Here is a 27100-nt window from a genome sequence, read left to right on the forward strand (position 1 = left end):
CCCTTCCCACCCCACTGGTTGGCAGGAACGGGCAGAATACAGACCTTCCACTTCAAGAGTGCAGCCAGAGACGGAGAGAGAGTAAAAGCTGAAACTGGTACACAATTCAAAAGCAAACAGGAGGGGAAACAGAACTTTTCCTATAAGGCCAAATAAAACAGCAGCGAAAGAAATGAAAACAAATTGGCCAGCAGGTGGAGGAGTAGTGGGCACAGAGAGGAACCAAGGTCTGGGCAGAGCGCGAGTTTCCCCTCCTCCCCCAGCCCCCAGAACTCAGAAATAAAACCTTGCCCTGTGGGGGTGGGCTTTGGGGGAGGGGAGTGGGGAGAACGCACCAGCCCTAATAAACCAATCCCGGCTAATGTCATGTTTATGGCGTCTCGTGGATAATGACACCATGCACTCCGTTATCATCATCAAAGCCCAATCTGTGTTTTAAAAAGTTACAGATGATTAGCACAACAGCAACTGGAAGCAAACAATTGCTTTAAACCCACACAGACACAGCCAGGTGCCTGCCTACAAACATGCATGCAAGCGCGCGCGCGCACACACACACAAACACACACACACACACACACACACACACACAGAGGCACGCGTGCACGCACACACAGAACCAGGCGGTCCCTACGTACAGCAGAATGAGGGAGGCTGCAGCTGGGGGCCGACAGCTTTCATATCCTCATTTGAATAATGTGTCCCGAATCTGTCACTTTATTCATCCTCCGTATGCTCAGTGTACTCTACACCAACAACAAATTAAGTTGTAAATAAAAGACAATGATCACTTGTGTTTTTAAGCAGCTACCGCAGAAAGAATTTCAATGGACGCTCCTTTTCGACAGGGGAAGATCCGTGCCTGAGTTTCTTTCATAGGCGCAAATACAGGAAAGCACCAGAAAGCACAACAGAAACAAGGACAGCTCTCCGGCTACTGAGAGAAGTGGAAGGGAAAGAACATACCCCCCCCCCCCCCCCCACTGCCCTGCAGTCCCACCCTGGAACCCTGGAAACATCTGTCCCAGAGCTGAGGGCCACTGGCCCTTTGACCCCAAAGCCCCAGGGACCCCGTCTGGCAGACCCTTGACTAGAAACCATGCATTCAATCGGGAGCCACCCAGAGGTGCAACGGGCCCCCTTCCCCACACAGCATCCCTCCCTTTCAAGTGCTCAAACCCCCCTCCCCAGCCCTGCCACCACAAAAAGACAGTGAAGAAAAAAACGCATCCCTACCTTCACGTCGGAGAAGTAGGTTTTCAGCATGTTGGAGCTGGGGTAACGGGTATAAAAGAACATGAGCTTGGCCTTTTTCAAGTGATTGGGTGACAGCCCTTCCTGCATGTGGGATGCCGCTGGTTAAGGAAAAGGTTTCTGGCAACACACGGACGCACACCCTCACGCTCCCCCTCCCTCGCCAAGAACCTGGACACCCACTGAACAGCCACCGAGATTCTGGAACATGGGGCAGGGGTGCTGCCACGGGCTCCAGACGTCCCTGCCCCCACTGGGAAGGACCTGAGGCCCAGGAGGCAGGCAGCAGGCAGCACTGTGGAACCAAGGCTCGGTTGCTGAGGACCAGTCCCACTTCCTTCTGCCTTCGAGGACCTTCCCTGCTATCCATATGTTCACTTGTTGCTAAGGAGACAAAGGCACCCAGCACCCAAAGTGCACACCCCACGCTGCGCGGCCAGTTGCTGGACGCCTGTGGGTGCATCCCACTGGCCTTCCCTCCAGCGTTCTCCCCTTCCTGCCTTCCTAGTCTGCAGAGCCACTTGTGGTTTCCTCCCAACAGCAGCTCTGACTCGGGAGGGAGAGGGACGGACGAGGGACGAGGGACGGGGCGGTGGCCCAGGTACCCGAGAGCAGGGGAGGGGAAGGCGTGCACTTACTACACTACCACCATCACCCCCAAACCAAATACAATTTGCCTCTCCTGGATTTCTAGTTAACTCCACTGAGAGCACCCCAGTGGTTGGGGCTGAGGAATCAATAAGTGTGGGTTAGCAGATCAATAAACGGCCACTTACCCCAAATACGAAGGCCTATTTATCTGGAAACATCATTACCTTTTAGATCTGTAAACAGCCGCGACGCCAACGGTTCCCAAGAGAGCGTGTGGCTAACCATAACATTCCCGCTTCCTCTCCTGGATCTTGGCAGCCTGCAGCAGACGCTGGGCCTCTGCTCTGGTCACATCTGGGTGGCAGCCTGGCCCCACCATTGCCTCAGCAAATTAATGGCTTTATAATTTATCAAAAATGAAGATGCACGTGGAGAAAATCAATGTGGTCCCCCACAAGGTCAATTAAGGGTCCTTCCTAGAAGCTTCTCTAAGGATTTTCTCTTAAAAGAGAGTCTGGGGGAAAAAATAAGGGGAGAGAGGGGAGGGGGGAATGTGCATGCTTGTGTGTCTGTTTGTGTGCCTGTTTGTGTGCCTGTTTGTGTGCCTGTTTGTGCGCACGCCTTTTTGCATCCAACCAAAACAATGTCACACCTTCCAAAGAAAACGGCAAACACACACAGATCTTTAGGAAAAGGTGAAGATTTCCAAATGACCTCCATCAACCGAGCGTGACCAATCTTAGAAGCAGAGGGAAACCAAAAAGTTAGCAGAGAAGGTTAATCAAATTAATATTGATAAGCCCTTGATTGCTTAAACAGATTGCTAACCAAACACTCAGCTTCGGGTCTGACTGGGAATCCTTCCCTTTTAGATCACACATGTTTTTCAGAGGGAGAAAAAGGTGTCTTTGGTCTGTGTCGAAAGTTAAAGCGTTTTCCACCCCTCCCACCCCCGCCCCAATGAAAGAAACACGGAGGAAAGAAATTCTGATTTCGGCTGTCAGCAGGAGCGGCCTCCTCAAACTCGTGTTTTTGTTTGCAATCCTGAATGATTACAAAGACGATAATTTATGACTGGCATACTTCTTGTGCCAAGGAGACCAGCCCAAGAGCCCCTCCACTAACCTCCATTGGAGGGGGTGGGAGAGAGGCACAGCACACTCCAGGCCCATCTGTCCAAATGGATAAGTGGAATAATGGCCGCAAGCTGTCTCCTACTGCCTTCGTGATAAGAGTTTTAGGCGATTCTGAACTTGGACAAACATTCTCAGATCTGGGTTCTAATCTTTTCTTTCAGACAGCTACATTCAAACAAGCCGGGATGTTTAATCATGGGGGGAGGGGAGGCCGGGGTGGGGGGGGGAGTACTCTCCAATCTTTCAGAACATGTTTGTGTACCAAACCTATTGTTTTGCTGCGCTTCTCAGATACTTAGCATGTCATGCAAACTTCCTGCTGCCTTCCATACATTTAAATTATCCTAAGGCGGTTGAAATCTTCTATTTAAAAAAAAAATTAAAAAACAAACAATTCATTTTATTTTGATTGGAACTTAGAGGCTTTCTATTTTACGCAACAACAACAAAATAATCTAGTTCAAATTTCTCAATTTCGTTTTTGCTTTAAAATATTTCCGGTTGGCAATACTTGGAATCGATCAGCTCAGAAGGAACACAGGGAGGAAAAAAAAAAAGACCTTTATCTCTCAGTCATTGTGCAATTAAGATAAAATTCTAATAAAATATATGTTCCTAATAAACTATTAAAAATAGCTAATGAAACAGTTAAAAGCCAACAGTTAGATAATCCTTTTTTTCTCCTCAAAATAAATCTGAACTGACCAATTGGTTAATTTCCCTTTTAAGTGCTTGTGCTGAAAAGCAACTGTTCTTCCAAGAAAGCACGGGCTGTTTCCAGGATACTTACACACGCACAATGACTCATGATGGAATAGATTCAGTAAACATACAGCTGTACCGAACGCGAGCTAAGCTCCATTCAAGGCCAGGAAAGAAAATGAGCACAAATAAATATTAAGGAGGTACAGGGGGTGGGGGAGGGGGGTGCAGCATAGAGCAGACCCGTCCTGGCAGCTCCGATGGCTTTGCCTCAATTCTCTTAGCCATAGCTTTGTGAAGACAGATGACATTCAATTCTATGTGCAATGCAAAACAGGACAATAACTGCTGAAACTTGAGACAGCTGCCAGGTGTAAAAAAAAAACCCGAAAAGAAAAAGAAAAAAGAAAGAAAAGATGATAAATCCATAAATTAATGAAAGACATCTGCTCAGGAATATAAAAGATCAGAGGGGCAGGGTACCGCAGCTGAACCCAGAGCGGTGTTCAAACAACCTGCCTGCAAGTGTTGTCTGTTTACCCAGCACAAGCTAACCTTACCTAAACAGCCGCAGCGGGAGGGACCGCGGCTGCAAAAGGCAAGTGAAATGAGAGCAGACAAGAGAGCCTGGGCAGCGGCGGGAGGCACCACCGGTGCTCCCCCACCCCACCCCACCCGCTCAAGTCCAGTTAGCAGCGCTGGGGCCACAGGCTTGCGTTTTCCTCAGTCCAAGGAACCCAGGCAGTGGGGCGCTGTTCCCAGACCGTTCTCTGGAGCAGGGGAGAGAAGATGGGAACCTCCCCCCAAAGTCAGCAGGCGCTGCTTCAATAAGAAAAGAGTCCCACAGGATGGGCTGGGCATGGGCACGGAGAGAGCTGTTTATTTTGTTTGAATGGAATCATCTCACGATTTGGGGCGGGGGTATGGCAGGGTGAGCAGCCAGAGTCTTTGCCTCTTGAAAAATTTTCTCCTTAATAGCTAATAACAGAGCTATAGGGGGGTACACACCCCCTCCCACCCTCGAGGCTTCTGAAGGGTGGAAAAGACCAAAGTCAACAGGTTATTTCACATTTTAGAACTGCATTCTCAATCTGGGTTTTTCAGGTGGACTTTGGTTTCAAATGACGAAACCATGTGCCTTTCTAAACCTGCAATGCGTTCTCACTTTTTCAGCCTTCTCCCCTAAAAGTCCAATTGCGGGGAGAAAGGCAGGCTGGCAGGGGGTAACTGGGTCTCCTCACCTGTAGGCTTCTAATGCTCATAATACCACTCTTGTGCTTTAATTGGGGCCATGCAAATGCTTGGGGCCCTAAACAAAACTATTTTTCTTGAGATGCAAAGAGGGTAAGTGACAAGGACAGGACCAAGGAAAATAATTGGCCGCCGTTTCTTTGGGGATTTGAATAAAACTTAATATTTGATTAGAGACAGGCATTTGCAAAGATACTAAACACACATCTATCCAAGACACAAGCGCGTGGCTCAGGTGCAGGGTCATGCGCGTGGGGACACAAACGGGTTACTGGCCGCACAGGACACGTGTTTCAGTCTTCGGAGCAGAGGTGCTGAAGGGGCCACACCCAGCATCAACACGTGACAAGCTGCTGCTCCAGTCAGTCCCTGCCAGACAATTTCATTCCCCCCCAAAAAAGAGCATTGGTGGAGAGTAGCGGGCACCAGTGAAGGAATTGGTGTTGGACAGCATATACACTCCTGAAACTCAATCATTAATATCTTTGTAACTTTGTAATTCACGGTGATTCAATTTTTTAAAAAAGCAATTACAATTATACATAAAAGCTAAAAAAAGAAAAGAAAAAACCGATGATGCCATCCAGCATAGGACCTAATCATCCTTCCAGAATCAAATCATCATGACGTCACACAATGTACCCAAAGCACCCCAAGCCCTCAAGAAGGGTCAGCAGTGTGGCCCACGGGGCGCCATTCCTACTCCACTCTTTTCCTACAGAAGGCTCAGAGGGCCTCACGCCCCCCCACCCCAGCCCAGCCAGACCGTCCTCGCCAGGCCGCCTCACGTCAGAGTCCAAGAGCAACGTCTTGGCAGGTAAGTCAAGTCAGTTCAGTGCTAGGAGGCAGCTGGGGAGAGGGCCCTGGGGGGGGCCTCACTCACTTCCTCCAGCTTCAGTTTCTCAGCCCAGGAGGCCGCCTGTTGAGAACTCTCTCCCTGACGAGAGCTAAGGTCTCCATGAGACAGACGTTGGAAAGGGCCTGGGAGCAGAGGGAGAGAGAAAGGAACAGGAGAGAAGGTCAGAGGTGGAAGACGGAACCATTCGCCGGGACAAGAGGCTCAGATTATTTAGTTATGGGAGCAGCTAGATGGGGCGCGCACAAGGAGCACGTCCTAGGAACAGGGTTTGCAGACTCGCAGGCTGGCAGGAGAAATAATCCAGCTGAAGCAGCAGTGCTGCTGTCAGGCCTCCATATGTATAGGAATAAAAGAACTTCTCTCCATTCAGATCCTCAGAATTCCTGAGGGGATTTAGAGATGCTGAGACAATTAGCATAGCCAACCCTTAAAGCAATTTGAAAGATTTGCTGCTCGGAAGACCCCAACTTACTTTTTCAAAGAAAAAGAAAAGAAAGCACGGCCACAATTATCTGGTTACAAAGCAACGTCTAATTAAAAAAGAGAAAACAAACTGGCATCCTGCTTAAAGAACTTTAGCACAGCCCGGCTTCAGACAGTCACCAAAGTGTGTGCGTGTGTGTGTGTGTGTGTGTGTGTGTGTGTGGTATTTGTGCGTGTACGCGATTGTGTGCATTTGTGCACGTGTGTATGTATGTGTGCAACTGTGTGCGTGCATGTGTGTGATTGCGTGTGCATGTGTGAATATGTGCGTGTGTGTGCATGTGTGTGCATATGTGCGTGTGCCCACTGCAGGGTGGGAGAGAGGAGACAGCTGGGCAGCCTGCCTGCCTGCCTCCTCGATTATAATACTGGCTTTAAAAAAAAGTTAAAAGTGTGTGTGTAAGAGAGACAGACAGACGGCCTGCCTGCCCATATTCTGATTTAAAATCCTGCCTCTAAAGCTAAGTGAAGGGGTCTCGGAGGAGCCAGAGGGTCGAGCTCTAGATATGGGCTAACCTGGGTCCCAGAGATGCTTTCCTGCCATGGGTGAGACCCTCGGGGGGCCGTGGCGCCATCCCCAGTGCCTTTCTTGTCACTGGGTTCCAGGTTGGGGCTGTGTCCCCGCTGGCCCGGTGCCGGGACGTGCAGGCACTGGCCATGCACTTCTGCCCCCTGCCCTTCCACTCCAGGCCCCCGGCTCCCGCCTGACCCTCAGGATCAGCCCCACCTGCCTCAGACCCTCTGGTTCTGGGGTCTTGGTGGTGGTTTCAGCCTGACCCCCAGCGCTCCCCAGGCTTCACTGGAGCCCTCAACCCTCCTGAGCACTGGCTAGTGATGCCAGAGAGAAGCAGCACCACCTCTCCAGGCCTCGGTACCCAGATGCCAGCACCAGCCAACGTCACTGCTCCAACCTGCCTGGTGGTGCTACAAAGCCTGACACCGCCCCTCTCCTACACAACACACCCGGATCTATTTACAAGAACAAACAAACAAGCCCCCGCCCCCATCCTGAGCTATTAGCAGTTAAAAATAGCTGGGGATCAGGAGACCCCCCTAAAGACCTGACTGCACCCCCCACCCGGGAGCATGGGGAGCCGCCAACACCACCATTGCTTAAGTCGAATCCAGCTGAGTTTTGTATTTAATTGGGCACTCTCGCTTTCCCAAATAATTTGCTTTGTGTAAGTTAGGACAAAAGATTTCTGTGTCTGGCTGAGGAGAGGGGAGGCTGGTCACACATAGGAGCAGCTGCAGTAAGCTGAGAGCAGACCTGGGGCGACGGCACTGGGGGCCTGAGGGTCAGTACCTGGGCATCTCCCTCACGATGAGGGACAAATGGCCTTCCACTGGGGCCCAGCACCGGCCTGCTAGGCCTCCCCTGCCTTGCGCCATCCCTGGCTCCCCGGAAATCTCATGGGAGCACCCAGCCCGGCCTGTCTCTGGCTCGCAAGGACGAATCCTCCGGAATAACTTGGGGAGCTGAACCCGCTCCTCCCCCTTACCCTGAAAGAAGACACACCACCTTTGAAAAAAAATTACTGGGGGCTGGGGCTTGAAACAGGGCAGGGGTTAAGGCACCTGCCTTACACGCTGCCTGTCTGATGGGCAGAAACAGAGAGTCCTGAGTCTGTCTCCCTGGCTAGAAACAGAATTCTGAGCCCCAGGAGCAAGCCCTGAGCACATGCCGGGCCTGCCAGACCCCCACATATGCCTATATATACTCCAATATATATACACACCTATCTATATTTCCATCTCCGGTGTTAACTCTCACACCGAAGGGGGAGGGGCAGCAGAGTGGAAATACTGCTGAATAAACACGGACTAAATGGCCCCGACGGTGGCCCCGACGGCGGCCCTGAGCTCGGGACAGCTTTGGCCTTGGAAGGGATGGGTCCTGAGGGTGTGTGTGCCTGCTGGGGACCAAAGCAAGGAAGAGACGGGGGCCTCGAGCAGTAGGCACCGACCTGCCCGCGGGAGGGACTGGGAAATGCCCTCCCCAGGGGAGATAGAAGGATATTGCACTTCCCGAGTAGGGTGAGATTTCAGACATGTCCTGAAGGTCACCACACTCGGACTTGATGAGCGACAGGGAGAGGCCTTCGGCGGTGCTGGGCGGATGCGCTGGAGAGCAGGGGTGATGGCTCAGGTGATGCGACATCTTGGTCCTCAGACTCGTGGTCTCCCGAGTCAAGTCTAAGGATTCGGGAGAAGCTCTGTCCTTGCCTGAGAAGGAGCCAGAGGGAGCACCGAGGGGGCTCTGGAACGGGTAGGCCATCAGAGGCAGGGGGAAGGGGTGGCGGAATGTGGACGCCGTGAAGCCCGCCGTGGCCGACAGGGGTGACTGGTGCAGGGGCTGGTGGTGGCCACCGGCGGGGGTCCCGGAGGCCCCTTGGTCAGAGGAGTTCTTGCGGACCACCAGGGGCAGGGCCTCCGTCTGGTCCGTGGCCCCGGGCATCTGCACACTGCCGAACGAGTCCAGGGGGCTGGGGATGATGACGTCGCCAAAGCACTGCAGGCGCTGGTTGGCCGTGTGGAAATTGTGGTTCTCCCCATTGACGGCAAAGCGGGCCTGGGGGATCTGGACGGGGGGGAAGACCTGAGGCGCCTGGCGGGAGGAGGGCTTGGCTGAGAAGACCTTGACGACCGTGTCCACCACCTGCGACATGGCTGAGCTGAGCTCCTGCTTCAGGGTCTCGGCCAGGTGCTTGCCTCCGGGGTGGGGCCCCAGCTCACGGTCCTTGTGGCCACTGCCCTCCCGCTTGGGCTTGTTCTCGGCCAGCTCCTGCTCACGGATCAGGGCCCGGGCCCGGTCGATGAACTGGCCCGGGTCCAGCTCGGTGTCGGAGCGGCCGCCCGAGTCGGGAGCCCGGGCGTCCAGGAGCTCGGAGCGCGTGCTGTCCTCCGACAGATCGCCGTCCTCGTCGTTCTCCGAGTCCGTGCTGTCGTAGATCTGGTAGAACTTCTCCTGCAGCTGGCGCAGCTGCTTCTGCATGTCCTCCAGCTGCTGCTTCAGCTGCCGCCGCTCCTCACGCTTCTGCTCTTTGCGGGCCGACACCAGCTGCTGGAAACTCTGCTGCTGCTGCTGCGGCAGCTTCTGTTTGCGCTTGTTCTCCCGGTAACTTTCCCGGGGGCTCCCTGACTGTGGCGCCATCTCCCGCTCGGCCTCGTGGCCCCGCAGCGCCACGCTCGGGGAATGGCTCATGCCCCGGATGATGTTCTCCACCCGGGCGCGCTTGGCTCGTAAGTGCTCGTCACAGAAGCGATCCATGTCGAACTGGCTCAGGGCGGGCCTGCTGAACGGGGAAAGACACTCGGGAGGGCTGTCTCTCGAAGAGTTGCTGCATATATCCTCCTGATGGACTTCGGAGCCCGTGCTGGAGAGGCCGCTGGCTTGGAAACTGGGCTCGCTGCCACCGTTTTTGTTCATGTTATTTTTCAACAGCTGGGAGATGATGGTCGCTCCTGGAAAAGGCATCATCGCGTCTTCGTACGAGTTCGCCCTCTTCAGCAGCTTGCGGAGCACGTTGGACTTCTCCCCGTCTGCGTGCTGCACCACCGAGTACTCCCCATCCTGCTCTGAGCTCTGGGGATTCATGGCACTGAAAAAGGTCGCTCTGGCCTTCGCGAAAAATGCAGACGCTGTCCCAACTGTCCGCTTCACTCCGATGTCGACTCTTCTCCTCTTGGTCTGCCGGCTTAGGAGGGCTGTGTTGTCATGGTCGGGCATTGCTGGGCAGTCACTGTGCCATCTTCAAAAGCTCGTCAGCTGGGCACAGCTCAAGAATCCCGGGACCCTGGCCAACAGAACAAAAGGACTGATGAATCATTTTCTTTAAATTTCTCCAAATTTCCTGACCTCAATCCTGAATCAAATGCAAAATGCATAGGCTCTGGGATTCATGGCACATTACAATTATTGCAATTTATTATGCACTCTGCTTGAAAGGAAACATTTTTAAATATTTCTGCTCCACTGGTTTAAGATGGATTAAGATTTAAAAAAAAGCCAAAACTGCTTAAGCACCAGTAATATGATTCTCTGTTGCAAATGCCTAAAATGATACTGTTTATCTTCAGAAGAAATAGTAGATTCTTCTGAACACAGCCTGATGAAAGTTGGACCCTGAGGTTTGTATTAACAGAAAGTGGGACTATTCTGAAGGAATAAATGGGGAGATGGCAGGCAATTTGGATAAAAATTCATTTTCTGGATCGAAATTATGTTGGTGGGGATGTGACAAAAAGGAGAGCGCCTCCTCGCAAACTCAAGAACAGCCCATCCACCCATGAATTTTACCACCTTTTCTGTCAGATGTGAAAAGGAGAGGAGAGATTCCCCCACCCGTCGTCACCACCCCAGCATCTTTCCAACCTAAGCAACCACGTAACATTGAGACCCGCAAGTGCACACACCTCACACGCTGCTTGTTTAGAAGAGGCGCCTTTGGACTAGTAAAATGAAATGTGATGATAGTATCTGTTGCTACATTTTCACGGGATCATGAGAATATTTATAAATGCCCACGATGCCCTTTTGATGACTTCTCAAGTTGGTCTCAAAGAGGAGGACGTGTCACCATTCAGAAACTGACAGGTGGAATAATAAATTTTCGAGTTTGGCAAGGAAAATTCTCTCTTCAGTCAGGTTTTCTGCTGGTAAAATCAGACTAACCCCCCCACCCCCACCCCCAAGGCCTAAAAAAAAAATTCTTTCACACTCACGGTTGGTGCCTCTTATTTCTTACTCCAAATGATAGAAAGCACAGACAAAAAGGCTGGAAGAGGATATAAAAGGGAGAGAGAAAATAGCCTTCAAACAGGAGCATGAGGGAGAGGCTCCTGCCTTTGAACCCCCATTGTTTCTTGGGGGCGCCGGCTCAAAGATCCTTCGCATTGCATAAACGGCACTTGACAGATTCCGGGACTTCCTAGCTGGGAATGCTGCCTCGTCCCAGATTTGGTGGCCATATAGCATGTCACACCTTTTCGCCTGCCATGAACATTTCATGAAGAAAATGAAAATATTTCTTTCACTCCGGGTTGATCTAATATTAAACTTCACGTTGGCTTAAGAGAGCGCGTCGTCACAATAACAGGCTGTGTTGCCAAAGGCGGCGTGTGGAGTGCCTGGACCTGCGCCCGCCTCTTTCGGTTCACCTGTGAAAACATCTACGTGCACCCTAGGACGGCATCTGTGGTTAGTTTTAAAGAATGACTATCCATGCAGATAGGCATAATTTCAGCATGAAATAACCTGTAAAAATCAAGAGCGTACTCGATGCTCAAATGCAAAGCCCGTCCTTTATCTTTCCTTTTTTATTTTTTTAAGTGACAAAGAGTTTGCCATGTAGCCCTTCTCCTGATTTCTAGAAAACATTTGAAAAAGGGGGCAGCTGACAGCAATATGATGTCTCCTGCTACAGTGTCAGATGTCTGGGGAGAAAATACTTTTTGGTTTGTCTCTGTATCAAATGTCCTGAACTGGGCATGGCCACAGAGCTGAATAATTTTAATGTTGGGTGGGAAATCGTATTTGAAATATAGAAAACCTTCTGCACCCCAAGAGTAAAATCAGCTGGAACACAGACATGCAATGGGAAATATCTCAGTAAATCACTGGGGCTTTCGGTGGTGGGGGGGGGTGTCAGGTGAGAGAAGAAGAGAGGAGAGGAGAGAGGAGAGGTCAACAGAAACAGACAAGTCATTTCAATTTGGAGAAATACTTCATAGAGGGGGCCACCAGAGGAGGGTCTCCATCAAAGGGACTTCCAAGGCACCCCCAAACACGAGTCCATTGCTATTATCTTAAAAGTGGAATCAATTTCTGGGCACAATCCCTTTTCTCTATCGCAAGCAACGGAGAACCCTTGGTATCTCCCATCAATGTCCAACAAACTTTTGCACCCCCCTCCAACCCCCCCCCACTGCATTTTCCTTCTGCTGCTCAGTAAAGCACCTGACCCCCACCCCCAGTCCAGGCTAGAAAGTGTGGCCCTGCCTGCAGCCTCCTTCCTCTCCTCTGGCCCCAGGTAGGAACAGCTGCACCCCTGCCTCATTCAGAGTCAAGAGGAGGCTGAGCTTCAGAAGGTGGAAAGAACCCTCCTCATCTCCCCTCAGACAGACACAGGCTGTCACAGCCTGCTGTGCTGCTCTCCGGGACCAGCAAGCCTGCCACTTTCTCACAATGCACCTGACTCAATGGATTTCTGCGATCTTTCACGCAGTCGATAATTTTCAGATGCTGTAATGATCGTTTCCCTTTGGGGGTCAAGAGAATGCAAACTCTTGCAGGTCATGCTGTCTGATGTCCAGCTGAGACGTGGTTTGTAGGACCAAAAGGAAGGGGAAGAAGAATAGGGGAAACCCTGTGTTACAGAAGTCAAGGAAATCCACGAATAAGCCCAAATAAATCTCTTTCCCCATAGAGTTTGAACCTAAACTCAGAAACAAAGGTGGACCAGAATCCACACTGGCTACAGGCAAGATGAAATTATTAAAGCTGGTTCAGAGAGAACTTGACTAGCATCGTGCTTCCCTGCCCCCAACAAGATATGCATGTGAGTATACTGACCACCTGAGAAAATGCCATGTTAAATGACGAGCACGTAAATTCAATCACTGACAGACATTTTCCAAACGCGGCTGTGATTTCCCAGGGCAGGGTTTAGAGGCAGCAGCCGATGGTTTTATCCTGACAGAGTCTGTCCACTTTGATTTTCAAAAAGTCCTGTAGGTCTCAACATCTCCACTAGACACCATCATGTATCAGCTCCCAACCAGTTTGCTCCTTCTCTTCCAATTTTATCACTCACTGGGAGTTGAAGTAGCCACATAAAACAGTTTGGTGAGCCTCACTGACCAACTGTATCAGTAGGAAAAATACTCAGAGAGAACCTCACCTCCAAAGCATTCTTGGGGACCCACGTTCAATTCCCCTAAGCACTTGCACTCCTGTGAACATCCCCAAATGCAGAGAATCAATAGAATATTCCTATTACGAAATAACGGCCTGAGCACCTGATATCTGACCACACAAATGCCTGAAAAAGTCCTCCACAAAGGCCATCTGAGCCCAGAGTCCCCAAAGAACAGACAATATAAAACAAATCAGCATGTGTCACTGTGGAAGAGCAGGACTGCTCCCTGTCAGAAAGCCCCAGCATTCTGGTTAGCATGGAGGACTCTCAGCCTCTGATGAGCAGAACTAAGAGACAAGGATTCTTGGGATGGGGGTCAAAGGAAGAGGCGGTGTCGCATCCACATGGCCGAGTGTGCGACGAGGATAAGGAAGCTATTTGGGGGATGAGAATCACCAATTTTAGGAATCTACCGGAATTCAACCTCCTGGACAAAGCAGTGTTTCATTAATGGTAATTCTGCAGACAGTTTGGACAGCCCTTGGATGAGCCGTGGGGACTATAGCCTGGCACGGGCTCCTGTTTGGGCTACTTAGATGATCTGTCATTGTTGATCAACTGATTTGAAGGCATTGCCCAAGCCTACACTCTGATATGTTTCAAACATGACCTCCATGTGCGCCTTGGGCCTCCCACCTACTTGGGCCAACCTGGCCATGAAATTTCACATGGACTCTCTGAACAAAGAACATTTAAAATCAATCTGGAGATCAGAACTGAAGTGTGTGTATGGAGTGGGGGAGCAGGTAATTTGATTTGGGTGCTCTCACCCCACCCCACCCTCTAGTAGGAGTGCAGTTCTGCTCATTAGAAACTGAGTCTGACCAGAAGTTCCAGCTTCATACTCAGGGAGGAAAGCCTCTGGCGTTCATTTTAAAGAAGCCACCCGCACAAACGAATGCTTCAATAAGCTAAGATCACACTGTGGAAGCACTCTCTGGGTTTAGATGCTCCTCTCTAAGCATGTCGCTCACAGGGCTGCCATCACACCACTTTGTCCTACACATTTTCCACCTGCAAAATAGACCCATTTTCTGAGATATACCAAAAACATATACATTAAACATATATATTATAAAAGTAACAATTCACCAGATTTGTAAACAAAAGAGAATGACAAATGATCTTAAGGGGGGAAAAAAACCCAACAATTTTGTTTTTGGTAGAAAACAGAAATATTCTAAATGTTTTAAACATTAAGGCTTGAGATATCCTTATGTACATGTTCTTTCCAATTTATCCTAATATATATGTATGTATGTATATATATATATACATATATATATATATATATATCTAGTGAACCCAACTTCAAATGACAAAATTCAGAGCACTTTAGAATTTCTTTATAACCCCACTGCTAAAAATTCCTGGCATAAACAGTTGAAAGTGGAAGATGATCCCTGAAAATAATAGGAGAAATTCATGGAAAAGATTCCATTCCCACTTTGAGCAGATAGAGGAAAGCCTGGCAGCTAACTCACATCTTAAGATTGCCGGCACTGCTTCTCAAGGAAGGATGCTAGGAACTGAATAACGCAAACAAAGATGCACGTTCTAAACGCACGATGGTGATTAAACTAGAGAAAATTCTGCATAATGGACAGAGAAAAATATCACTGAGTTCAGGTACTTGACTGAAAATAAAGCAAATGGATACATCCATAGGTTCATCAATGATATTTTCATTATTAAAGAACTTCAAAGGAACCCAAGGAAAATTAACAAAAGCACCGAAGGAAAAATGTCAAGGAGAATTCGTAAGTTTGTCCAAAGACTGGCCGACGGGGTCCTCTCATTTTTCATGAAACAATGATCACCATCCAAGTAAGCAAAACCACAGCTAACCTCTGCCCTGCAACTCAAGAAGTGGCTCATTTGAAGAGGAAAAAAAACGTACAGGTTGAGGGTGAGGGATCCAGATTCTGGTCTCCCACCGATTGCATCCACTCTGTTCCTTCTCCACGTCTCCCTCATACATCCAGCCCATCTAAACTGCCATTTCATTTCATCACTTATCTCTTGCTCTTGCTCATCACGAAGCCCGTTTGTTGGGGGGTGGAGGATACTCACAAGTTCTTGTCAGAAACTCCTCGTCCACTGACTGCCCCGGAAAAGCAGAACTACCCCTTGTGACTTAAGACTTTGCTCCTGCATCCCAGTAAGAACAAGGACCTCTGGCACATGTCTGGTACCAGGATAGCGATGGCTTACTGGGGAGTATTTAACATATGCCTACCTATTCTTGCTGGGTGGGAAGAAGGCATGCTAACCAGATACACTTGAAAAGCACACTTACAAACTGACTTTGGGATTCTTGGCACTTGGTCACACCAGTCATGGGCTGCCCAGCACACATATGCACACACATGCACACTCACTTCCCATGCACCCCCCCCCCCACACACACACACACACTCCCTGGTGCTGCCACCACAGAACTGCAAACCAAGCAAAGCCAATCTCCCTTCACCTGCGGCCAGACGGGACTACTTTCAGCCACCTGCCAGGCAGCGGCCAGGAACAGAGGCCAACATTTTTAAGAAAGAATAAGCAAACACACACCAAGTTGATCCCCAGCCTGGGCCAAAGCTCTCATGGTGGGGCTCAAAACATAACAACAGCCCAGCTCCATTAGCAGGGACAATCCTATTAAACACAGCGACCATAAATTCATAAACTCTCCCAGCCCCAAGCAGGCGCTGGGGTCTGGAACGGTGACACACACACATGCACAGAGGAAGTTTGCACCTGTCTTTCTTGACACAACACACCTGTCACGCACTCAGTTAAGTGACCTCTGCCTATTTGGTTTAGGAAAGGAAATTATTGTTATTGTTATATATATATATTTTTTTAATCAGGGGAGGAGGGCGGGGGAGAAAGGAGCAGAATGAACTGAGTCTGGACTTCCAGAAGGCCATACCCCGCTCGCTCTGTTTTCACAAGCTCAAGGAGGCACCGCAGACCTTCTCGGAAAAAATAAAAGCAAGCAGGTGAGTTTCTGCCTTCCTCCCCGCAGGCGCAGGTTCTGCTCTGCCAAGAACTCGGCTTCCCCCAGCAACCTGCCTCCTCGGCAGCCTCCTCCTTAGGCTCTGTCTCTCCTGCCCGCTCTTTCTGCGGGGGCGTGGGGGGTGGCGGTGGTGCTCTCCTTTCCCAAGGAGAAGGGCAGGTGGACCCGGAATCTGGGAGTGTCTCCAAATCTTCTCCCTCCCTCGGACTCCCCAGCCCACTCCATTCTCCATCCCGACCTAGCAGAAGTGACTAGCTAAACTGCACTTGGGGTGATGCGCCCCCTCCGCTTCCCGCAACCTCTCGGTCGGTGCAGACCTCCTTGTCCGTCCCCGCCAGACAGCTGTGCTTCCTCAGCGAGAAGATTCTCTGTGCTCCGCGGAACGCGAGCAGAACCGCGGGGCGCGCCCCGGGGCGAGCGGCCTCACTCCGCGGTCCCCGCGAGGACCAGCGCGCCCGCGCCCCGCCGTCGGCCGCCCGAGACCCCCGGCCGCGCCGCCCTGCGGCCCCTGCGCTCCCCGCACCCGCGCGGCCCCCGGGGCGGCCTTCCAGCGCGAGCCTCACCCGCCGGCCGGCGTCCGGGGCGCGGGAGCGGGCGCAGCGCGCGGCTGCCCGGCCCCATCCCAGCGCTCTGGCTTCCACGGCGGGGCCGAGAGCGAAGTCATCAGAGCGCCCCCCTCCTGCCGCCCCCCACCAACTGGCCACCCTCCTCCCCGGCCCTCAGCTGGGGGGTCACAGGGAGAAGGGAAAGGTATGCAAATAACAAGCAAATCGCAAGCGCCCGGAGAAAGGCGGCTATAATAAACGAGACAAAGAGAAAGGAGAAGGACCGGCGCAGGAGTTTCATCCCCGGGACCCGGGCTCGGAGGAGGCTCGGCGCAGAGCGGGGATCCAGAGCCACGACAACAAAAAAGCGGCCCGTGCCCTCTCGGGGTGCCTCTCCCGAGGAGCGCGGCCGGGGGCACGGGGAGCGGGGAGCGGCAGCGCGCCTCCAGGCACCCCGGAAAGAGTGCACAAAAGGTGACAAGATCAGCGACAAGTCCAGCAACACCGCCCCCGCCCCCAGTCCTCCATCCTGGCCACCCCCGGCCGGCAGCAGGAAAGAGAAAGAAAATCACCCCCGACCAAAAAAAAAAAAAAACCCCAAAAACCAAACAAACAACCTCACTTACTCTTAGCGAGCGGAGCGCGGAGCGCGGAGTTCGGCGAGGTGCTGCTGAGAAACTGTTTGGGGGGCTCTGCGCTGGGGGCTCGTGGGAATAAGACCGTTTCCCACGTCGCGGGGGGTGTGAAAAATTAAAACGCCGGCCCCCGCGAGTCTGGCCGCGGCGGAAGGGACGGGTCGCTGCCCGGGGCGCTCGCCATCCCGGAGCGCGGGGACCAGCGGTTCTGCAGCGGGGGCGGGAGCGCGCGGCGCAGGGTACTCACGCGGAGCGGCCGGCGGCGGAGCGGGCTGCGGGCGGGGGTCGCGGCCACCGCGCGGGCGCGGGCGGGCGGGCGGGCGGGCGCGGACAGGGCGCACGGCCCGTGGCTCCGGGAGCCGCTCGCCGCTCGCTGGCCGGCCCGGCTGCAGCGCTGTGGCTCCGCGAGCGCTCCCGCGGCTGAGGCTCGGCTGCCCGGCAAGATTTACTTTAAGACACAGCTGAAGGAAACAGGAAGGCCGCACGTCACAGTCTGACTGACGTACCCGCGCCCAGCACCCAATCGCGAGGCGCCTTCGGCTCCAAGGGGGGATAGCGAGGCCAGAGAACTTGGGAGGAGGAAAAAAAAATCCGGCCCCGGGGTGGGGGTGCGGGGCCGGGGAGCGAGGCGGGGAGAGGGGCCCCGCGCCCGCCCCGCCCCCGCGCGCCCGCCCTGCCCCCGCCGCGGGGCGCTGGACGGCCGCGCCCGGCCCGACTGGCCATCTGCGGGAGCGCGGGGCGCGACGGCGCTCGGCTCGGGCTCGGCCGGGCCGCGGGCGGCTCCCGCGGCGTCCCCCCTTTCCTTGCCCTCTTCTCGCTCCCGCCCCGCAGCCCCTTCTTTTTGCCCGGTGCCCAGACCCGAGCGAGCCGACCGAGGGGGCCCAGCGCCGGGGCCGGAGGAGAGCGCGCGCGCCTCCGACTCGGGTGCGGGACGGCGCGGAAAAGTACGAGGGAGAGAAAGTGGCGCTGGGGGTGGGGGGCAGCAGGAGGAAGTGGGAGGCTCCCAGCGGCCCCCCAGCTGTGAAAGCGGGTCGGGGGTGTCGAGGATGCGGCCCCTCCCGCCCCTGCTGCCGGTTCCCGGGGAGGTGGATGCGCGGAGACAGGTAGGCGGCGGGCTTAGAGCGATCCGTGCCAGAGCTCCGTCCGCGGCTTCTGCGCCCAGAAACAGCCTGGCTGCGTCCCAGGCAGTGTCCCGTGCACGGGGCAGCCAGAAGGAGGAACAGTTGCCCTTGCTTACCTCCAACGTTTGGGGCGTAGGTCCAGCAACCTTGGGGGGGCGGTGAAGACAGGAAAAGATAGTGAGCGCCCTGACCTCGCGATTGTCCCCCGCCCCCACTCCCCTCAGCACCCCCAGCTCATGGGGACCGACCCGCCAGGTGCCCGCAGGATTTACAGTCTTGACGGCTGGGTAACAAACTTGAAAGTTTTACTCGGTAAGAAAATCCAAATGCTGACAGGTTGGGCGTCCCCGCGGAACGCGCTGCCCGACGGGCACTTCTTGGCTGAGCTAGACACGGTTTCCTGATGGGGGTCTCCGAGGGGGCTGGTGGAGGGGCTGCGAGTTACAAAGCTCCCGAGCGAGGCTGCGCCGCGGTTCCCGCGCCCAGTCGGGAAACGGCTTTTACTGAAGCAGCCTCGACTGTGGCTTCAAGGTCCTGCAAATGTTGAGATGTGCGGGGGCAGCCGAGCAGAGACAACCAAGCGCCGGGCCGCCCCGCAGACACTCATTTTATGATTATGATGTTGATTATATATGCCGGGTTTTCACAGAGAAGAGGGGAAACGGGTAATTTTCGACTGTCCCTCCAGTCAGATCACATCAAAGGTAGGGGTCGGATCTTGTTGTTTCTGTTTCGGCACAACAGGGCATTTTTGAGGTATGTTAGCGTGCACAGACCCACAACTGACAACCACCAGCAGCAGCACCACAGCCAGGGCTGGCAGTGTCCAGGCACACACCTGCGGGTGCGTGTTCTCTCTCTCTCTCTCTCTCTCTCTCTCTCTCTCTCTCTCTCTCTCATATTTTGAGCCTGCAATTTAGCCACCTGTAAAAAGGATACAAAGTCTTCTCTTGGAAGAAGAAAGATGAGCGCACACAGGATTAGAGGATACTGTGTCTGCGTCCAACATCAGGGGAACTTTTGGCACGCGTTTCAAACAGTGGAAAGGGGAAGAAGTCATGCCGGCCAGGTTAGGCTGTGGAGAAGGAAAGAGCTGGCTGCGGCGCCAGCCGCTCAGAAATCCCCCCACCCCACCCCAATCCGCCCGCTGCCGAGCAGGGCTGCAAACACACCGCCCACGGCTCTATAGACCGGAGCTTTGTGAGGGCAACCACGGGGCAGCCACCGCAAACCGCCCAGTCTCAAGGCGCAGACAAGCGCTCGCTGGCCTTAGGGCTGCAGGAAGGAAAAAGGTTTCTATTGGTTGGGTCCTTTCGAGGTAAGCGGGTGGATGAAGTGGGAGTGATTTGGAGGGTCTATTGAAAGGACAAAGTTCCTTTCTAGTCTCCGTGCCTTGATTATTTTTTTCTCGAGGTATTCCTGTTGGTACATATGTTAGCACCAACGCACAAAATAAACTGGTAGGAGAAAGGGTAGCAGGGCGCATGCCCTGGGTACCTTAAAACCATCTGCCCAGCCTGACATTTAAAGAAAAGGAGGGGGCGGGGAGTGGCCGCAAGTAAGGGTGGGTGCTGCTGAAGCCGTAAGGAGAGCACTGGGAGTTCTGCACACACGTGCATGCGTGACAGACGGTGGCACCGAGCGCTCCAGCATGCCTTTTTGCAGGCGCTGCGCCGGACCGGCTGCGGGGAAAGTTCCCTTCAGGTCCCACCAAATCCCCTCTTAGCCCCGGAGCACCGCAATCCTGAGGCCAGCCTCGCGCAAAGCGGGGAGCTCCCTGGAGCCCGGCCTCGGGCGGGCGGGCGCGGAGACTCGCCGCCCGCCCTGGGTGCGTGCGCGTCGGCTGGCTGGCGGGGCCGACGGAGCCGCGCTCACAGCCGGCGGGCTCGGTGAGCGGCCGGGATCTTCCCGGAGCTGCTGGCCGCCCGCCGTCCCTGTCTGTCGGACCGAACCGGGGCCCCTCTACAGACCATCCCTGCCCCGCGCCACTCAATAGCGGCTGTGGGCTGAAAGGCACCTGAGCCCCCGCTTGGGCGACTCTGGATTCCTTGAGGGGAGAAGCCATCCACCAGCTTCGTAGTCACTTAGGTAGAAGCTCCGTATCTGACCCCCGAGGCCAACCGTCTAGCCAACCTCTCCCTCCTCTCCGTGACCACCAGGACCCCAAGAACTTAAAAGTCAACCCCAGCTCTGCTGGATCACCCACCCCCCAGCCCCACCTGAGCGTCTGCTCGTATACATCGAAGCTGTGAGTTCCTAGGCAAACTTGTCTCTCAGAGGTGCCCTGGGTAGGGGGGAGGGGGCATCTCTCTTCAGGTCTTTGGGTGGGGGGAACTCATTTCCGACTTTCCCAGAAGCACCTCCTGGGACCCAGAACAGCCTGTTCTGGGCATTTCAAGCAGGATCCAGCGGGCGGGAATTACAGCTCAAGGCCGTTTGTCTGCCGCATAAGGCATCCGTGTGGCAGCCCCCAGCCCAGAAGGGAGAAGAGAGAGCGCGCAGCCTGGTTGCAGGTGTCAGACCCTGCTCTGCAGCCCCACGGCCAGTGGGGGCAGAGCCCACCCTGAATTTGTTCTGAATGTGTGTGTATGTGCATACGTGTGTGCATGTGTGTGTGCACGGATGTACGTGTGTTGGGGGGGGTGAGATGCCATGAGATCAGTAGCTGGAGCAGCTGCAGGCTCTTCTGGAAGCAGCGCTGCCCGGAACTCTCCCAGTGATGTTTGTTTAACCAACAGCTTTCAAAGTAAACAGGAGTGAATGGCTGCAAAGAAGTTGAAATATAACCCTTACAAGAATTTGGGGGCCAAGGGTGCTGGCAGAAAAAAGTAGTTGGGGAAAAAAATCTGATAAAGCCTCAGATACAAATCAGGTGGTCAGATGGAGCCTGGAGGTATCATAAAAATATGAATTCACAGAGCTGGAGCCATAGCACAGCAGGCAGGGCATTTGCCTTGCACGCGGCTGACCCGGGTTCGATTCCCAACATCCCATATGATGGCCCAAGCACCGCTAGGAGTAATTCCTGAGTGCAGAGCCAGGAGTAACCCCTGTGCATTGCTGGGTGTGACCCAAAAAGGAAAAAAAAATATGAATTCATTTGGAAGTTTCACGGCAACTAAGTGTCCTCAAAGAAATTCACTTCCCCAACAAATATGGGCTGGGCCAGGGGTGGAGAGGACCTCGGGCCACTTAATTATTTGGAAGTGGGTGAAAACAAAGATTTATGGGGGGGTGGGGAGGATCGCTGGGCGCCCAAAGTAAAAAGAAGTGGGCTGGCCTGCCTTTGCCCCCACCCTGGCTTTGCATCAGGCACTGAACTTTCCAATATCAGAATATTAACAGATGGTGACAAGCACACGAGGGCTGTTGCTTACATAATCCAGCCCCTCCGCCCCGTCCGCAGGCAGCCGCTCCCTGCTCCACACACACACACACACACACACACACACACACACACACACACACACACACACCAGCCCACTGAGAGGTGCTGTCACCCCCTCCTCCAAAACAGCTCTGGTCCCAGGACAATTAGGAATCTGAGATGTCGCGATTTTAGTGAAGCAAAATAAATCCAGGGAGCTGTGCTTTAGGGAGCCACTTTCCTGGGGATCCAGGCGCTGTCCCTGAGTTTCTGGGGTGAGCTAGGGAGTTGGATGTGAGTCTTCACACGCCTCCCTGCTGGGATGGGATTAGCCTCCCTGAAAGGCCCAGGGCTAGAGCCTGGGCCACCCAAAGTCAGCAGCAGCGCAGGGGGTGGGGGGCGGGTCTTGGAAGGGGGGTGCAGTGAACAAAGCTCAAAGCTCCTGGCACCTCAGCCCTGCAATGCAGGCATGCTGGTACAGGGTGGGACTCCGGGTGCACTGCTCCTCGCTCTGAGCGAGACACTGGCAGATGAAGGCAGACTGGCCCTGCACCAAGGAGAAACTGGGGCTGGGGAGGGGCACAGGTGATGGGCCCCCTCTCCTAGGCCTGAGCATCTTGGCCGTCTAGGTCCCCCAGCCCTCCGCCCTCTGCCTGCCCAGCGCTGAGGGCCTGGTCTCCAAGGAAGCACGCCAGACCCAGGCACACTCAGGGTCCCAGGCCCACCCCAGCCCCCAAGTCCCTGCATGGCTGAGAGGGTGTGAAGGGCAGCCACCTGCCGCTTCCTCCCACAGCACAGGGTGCCTCGCTGCCATGGTGTCCCCTCCCCCATGGCCCCAAGGCCACTAGCAGCCCACAGGAGTGGGTGGGTGTCCTGGGGTCAGAGAGTGGGTTGCTCTCAGGATCCTAAGGGACAGAGGCTTTGGAAACCCAGGTGATGCAGTATCTCTCTGCCTTTACCCTTTCTTTAGACTTCTCATTAAGTCCAAAGGCCTTGGGGCATCACCTCAGGTAAACTTAATTTTGGAGCGGGGAGGGTCAAGGCTTGGGTGTTGAGGAAGGATCTTGTGTGTGGGGTCTTGGTCTCTGTGCCCCAGGTGTCTCCACTCTGCTGGGAGAAACTCATTAGGGTTCACTAAGTGCTATGATTAGATATATGTAGGTGGGGTCCCAGGGGAGAGGCAACCTCTAGTTTGGGCTTATAGTAGGGGAATGATGGTGTGTGGGGCTGGGGGAAGAATGGTTCTTGGACTGTGGCATTTTGTTTAAATTAGAGCAAGCCCCAGTTGAAAGCCAGATTTCAACCATTTTTCTGGTGATATTTCTTTTATGAAGTATCTAAGTGTCTGTTTGTCATCATTTTGAGATCAAAAGCAAAATCCATATGCTGCTTGGTTCTTGAAATCGCTATTCAAATATGTTTGAAATGTTTTATCCGTGGATGGGGGAGAGCAGCTCAGAGGCAAGGCTGGGAGCAGGGGAGGGGCTGGGGGGGTGCCCGAGAACCCCCACTGTGGCCTGAGCCTCAGTGCCGTGACTGTTGAATGGGGACAATGTCTAGGAGTTGCCCTGCACTGAGCCTTGTTCCCTGTGCATGTGACCTGGCCCAGCCTCCTACGCGTCCCCTCTGTCCCCCAGCATCCTGTGATGGTGTCCGTGTGTGCAGGTCAGACACCAAGAGACTGAAGCCAGATCCTCACTCTCCCGGGGGCCGGGAACACTGGCAGCTGTGGATACTCTACTCCTCAGCTAAGGGACCCCAACACATCCTGGTGGCTGTCTGTAGAGTGCCCGTGGCAGTGTCTGGGCAGTGCAGAGTGTGTGCACAAGTATAGTTACGAGTAAGCATGAATGTTCAAGAAGGCAGGCATGACTCCACAGGACAAAAACTAATGACCTCGGGCCAGTGCTCGCCAGCCCTTTCCAAACCTGACCACCAGTCCTAGCCCTCGGCCCCTCAGCCTCTCTGATGCCCCTGAGATACCCTGGGACTGCGGTACATCTGGAGCTGGTGATGCCATCAAAAGTGAAAAAGTGCAGAGGGCCTGGCCCACCTGTGGGGAAGAAATGGAGGGCAGAGAGGGAGTGTGTGTTGGTATAGAGTCAGGAGAGACTCAGAGATGGGGGAGTAGAGTGGTAAGGGAATATGAGTGAGGGGGTCCTAGCTGGCAGGCGAGCAGTCTTGCGGTTGGGGCCCCCAGGAGCGGAGCTAGTAAGATTTTCCCACCCTGGAAGATGCCCATTGGCAGAAGGACCTGGGTGGCCCTGGGGACTGTAGCCCAGATCCTCACGGGGCCTGTTTAGTGTGGCTCTGAGCACTCTGTAGTTGGGGACTCCCCAGGGCTCCCCTGATCCCAGCTCCAACTTAGCTGCCTTTCTCTGCCCTCTCCCTGGCCTCTGAGCCTGCCCCTCCCCCACCTTGCAGGGCCCTTGTCACCCTGTAGGACCCGCCCCAACACCTTGCACACCTCCTGCAGCCTCCAGAGCCACACCCTGCCCGCCCCCCTCCCGCCCTCTTCTCAACACTGTCCTGCAGGGCACCTAGGTGCAGGGGTTTGCTGGGTACAGGGCCCACATACCAGAAGAGTGCTCTGACCGGGAGAGTGGCTGAGCCACCCTGAGCCCTGGGGGTGACTGGGGAGAAAGCAGAGTGAGGGGCTCTGAGACTGCCGGGAGCATGAGGCCTGAAGAATCTGGGTGGGGGCCCAGGTACCCACTGATCTTTCCCATAGGAGAGCAGGGGAGGACACTAACGTGGTGTGTGACCCTGGGACAGGGTCTCCCTGCGTGGGTCTGGGGGTGCCGGGATCAGACCTGAGCATTGCCTCTCCTCACCTGTGGCCTCAGTGAGTCCACAGGACATTTCCACCCGGAGTCCGAATAGGACGGAAGTTCCCATTTAAAGAGATTGAGGCTCCCTTGGTCGCTCCTTCCAAGAGTGCCAGAGTGCCCCATTGTACAGATGGATAAACAGAGGCCCCTTATTCAAGGCCTCCGAACCAGGGAGCAGTGTGTCTGGAACTGGGCCACCTGCCCTGCCTGTTTCCCAGAACCACTGGAGCCACCCACTGGGCTCCAAACATAGCCATGAGGGAGAGAAAAGGTACCGAGTAGAACAAGGACACTGGCTCCCAACCCAGAAGAGGTCCTTGAGGGTCAGATCTCTGTGCAGGGGACGGGGGGCCTGGGCAGCCCCTCAGGAAGTGCGGGGACTCTTGGGGCCCGTAGGACCGAAAATAGATTTGTACAAAGCGAGTGGGGTGGGAGAAAGTGGACGGAACTAATCCTATTAAACGTGGCTGCCCGTCTGTGAGGCACAGGGGGAGATTAGGCCCACGGAAGGGATAAATAGCGCTGCGGTTTCACTAAACTAATGTGACAACTTGTCAGGGGGAATCTCTGCGGCTTGTGGCCGACGGGGCCGCTCCCCGCGGCTCCCCCAGCCCCTTTGTGCCCGCGGGGGTCCTTTCCCCCCTCGTTTTCTTTTCCTGTTTCTTTCTGACCCATGCTTCTCTATTTTGCTTTCTAATCCTTCCTGTCTCCCTCAAGTCAAAACATTTAACTGGCTCTAATCAAGATTTGGTGTTGCAGCTGCCCCACCCTGACCCTCGGTGGCCAGAGAGAAGGGGGGCTGCTCCCCAGGAGGGCCTGGGCGGGTTTGCAAGCTCAGCTTCTGAGGAAGGGCCTCATTGCAGGCTGCATTGTTCCTCTCCCTCTTCTGCCCTGCGCAGCCGCCCGCTGCCTGGCTGGTCTACCCCCTCTTCACCGTCCTGCCCGGCTCTACCTCTCTTGCTCTCCAAGTCCCCTCGGCCCCTCCCTGGTTTCTCTGTCTTGAGCTCTGTGGTTCCCAGGGGCGCCTGGAGCTTCCCGGTCCCAGCACCACAGTCCACACCAAAGAGCCCGGTCCCCGCCCCGGGGACGGGACTCCCTGCCGCCACATGTGAACTTCGTGGGAGAGATGACCACTCCATAGGGCTTCCCACCGTGGGTCGGGGCTGTGTCCACGCCCTGTCCATTCTGACCAACAAGACAAAAGGCTGAGGTTGACCCAGGGTACCGTGCTGGAGACAGTCTTCCGCCTCTTCCAGAGCAGGTGTCTGGCTGCTGGCAGAGGGGCGAGAGCAGCCCTCCTCCCTTCTGCTCACTCTGACTCCCACTGACCTCCGCTCCCCTCCCCCACCGCCCCTGCAACTTTCCCTACTGGCTTTCCACCAGAGAGGTTGAGTCCATGGAAAACAACATGCAGGACATTAAAGGGAGTGTGTTTGCAAAAGGAAGGTCCTGCGGAGCAGCAGAGGAAGCCTGGGCATTAACACAGCCACCTCTTATCTGGGGCAGCTGCGGCCGGCCCGGCCCGGCTGCTGCGCCTGGCTCTAGGGCTTTGCCAAGAGTCCTCAGTGTTGGGGGCCCGGGCCCGTGTCACTCGCACTTTCGTTTTTTAATCTTCGATTTTCCCCCATTCTTCCTTTGATGCCGCTGTGTCCAGGCCTGGGGTGGCGCGCTTGGTGTGGGCCAGCTGGGGGTCACGCGCTTCTTCCAGTGGCAGGGCTTGGACATCCTCAGAGGGGAGCACGGAGCTCGGTCTTTGGCGCCTGGGGGTCCCCAAGGGCATGCCAGACCAGGCCAGGTGCCCCTAGCAGCTGCAGCCTAGTTCTGAGCCCTCATTAGCACACAGGTCCTTCTAGAGACAAAACGCCACGACCTTCTCCTCGGGGAGAAGCCTGGGAAATGCACCGACAAGCCAGTGTTGGGGGCCAGCCGGCAGGAGGCTTCCCAGCCACAGGCAAGGATGAGGGGGCTCCCGGCACCAGCCACTGGCACCAGGGTGCGTGCAGCACGGAAGGGACACGAAGCACAAGGACGTGGTCAGAGAGGAAGGGAGTGTGAGGCGCTCAGCACTCAGCAGCTCAGTCTTGGGCCAGCTCCTGATGGGAAGATAAGGGCAGTCTCTAACGGTCAATAATTAACCGAAACCCACTCATGTCCTCTGGCACCTCACCCCAGAAGGCTGCTGGGGTGGGGTGCGGTGCATCTGAGGCTGCAGGAGTGCACATGGGCGCCATGGTGGAAGGGCCCAGGCATGGCTCGGTTAGCGCCTTAGGTGGCTTCCAGAAACGTCGCTATTGCAATTGCCCCTTTCTCTCCTTCTTGCCCTCGCTCCCCTCCCTCTTCCTCTTTCTGTTTCTCCCTCCCACTCCCTCCTTCCCTTCTTTTCTCTCTCCCT

General features: G+C 54.5%; 1 protein-coding gene across 3 annotated transcripts in view; it reads right to left on the reverse strand.

Annotated features, from left to right (window-relative positions):
- The window catches only part of PROX1 (prospero homeobox 1), a 50829-nt gene extending 31866 nt beyond the window's left edge, over window positions 1-18963 (reverse strand). The window contains exons 1-4 of one of the 3 annotated variants that reach the window (XM_056110773.1): window positions 18759-18963; window positions 18627-18656; window positions 8295-10073; window positions 1237-1342 (exon numbers count right to left, since the gene is read on the reverse strand). In XM_056110773.1, the coding sequence (XP_055966748.1) occupies window positions 1237-1342; window positions 8295-10006 (1818 nt within the window). In that variant the 5' untranslated portion in view covers window positions 10007-10073; window positions 18627-18656; window positions 18759-18963. Of the gene's footprint in view, window positions 1-1236; window positions 1343-8294; window positions 10074-15269; window positions 15403-16122; window positions 16290-18626; window positions 18657-18758 lie in introns of those variants that run through there. The other 2 variants (XM_056110774.1, XM_056110772.1) reach the window with 2 other exon arrangements.
- Window positions 18964-27100: the final 8137 nt, after the last annotated feature.

This window comes from Sorex fumeus, unplaced genomic scaffold, assembly GCF_029834395.1.
Source record: "Sorex fumeus unplaced genomic scaffold, SorFum_2.1 ptg000010l, whole genome shotgun sequence".
Lineage (NCBI taxonomy): Eukaryota > Metazoa > Chordata > Mammalia > Eulipotyphla > Soricidae > Sorex > Sorex fumeus.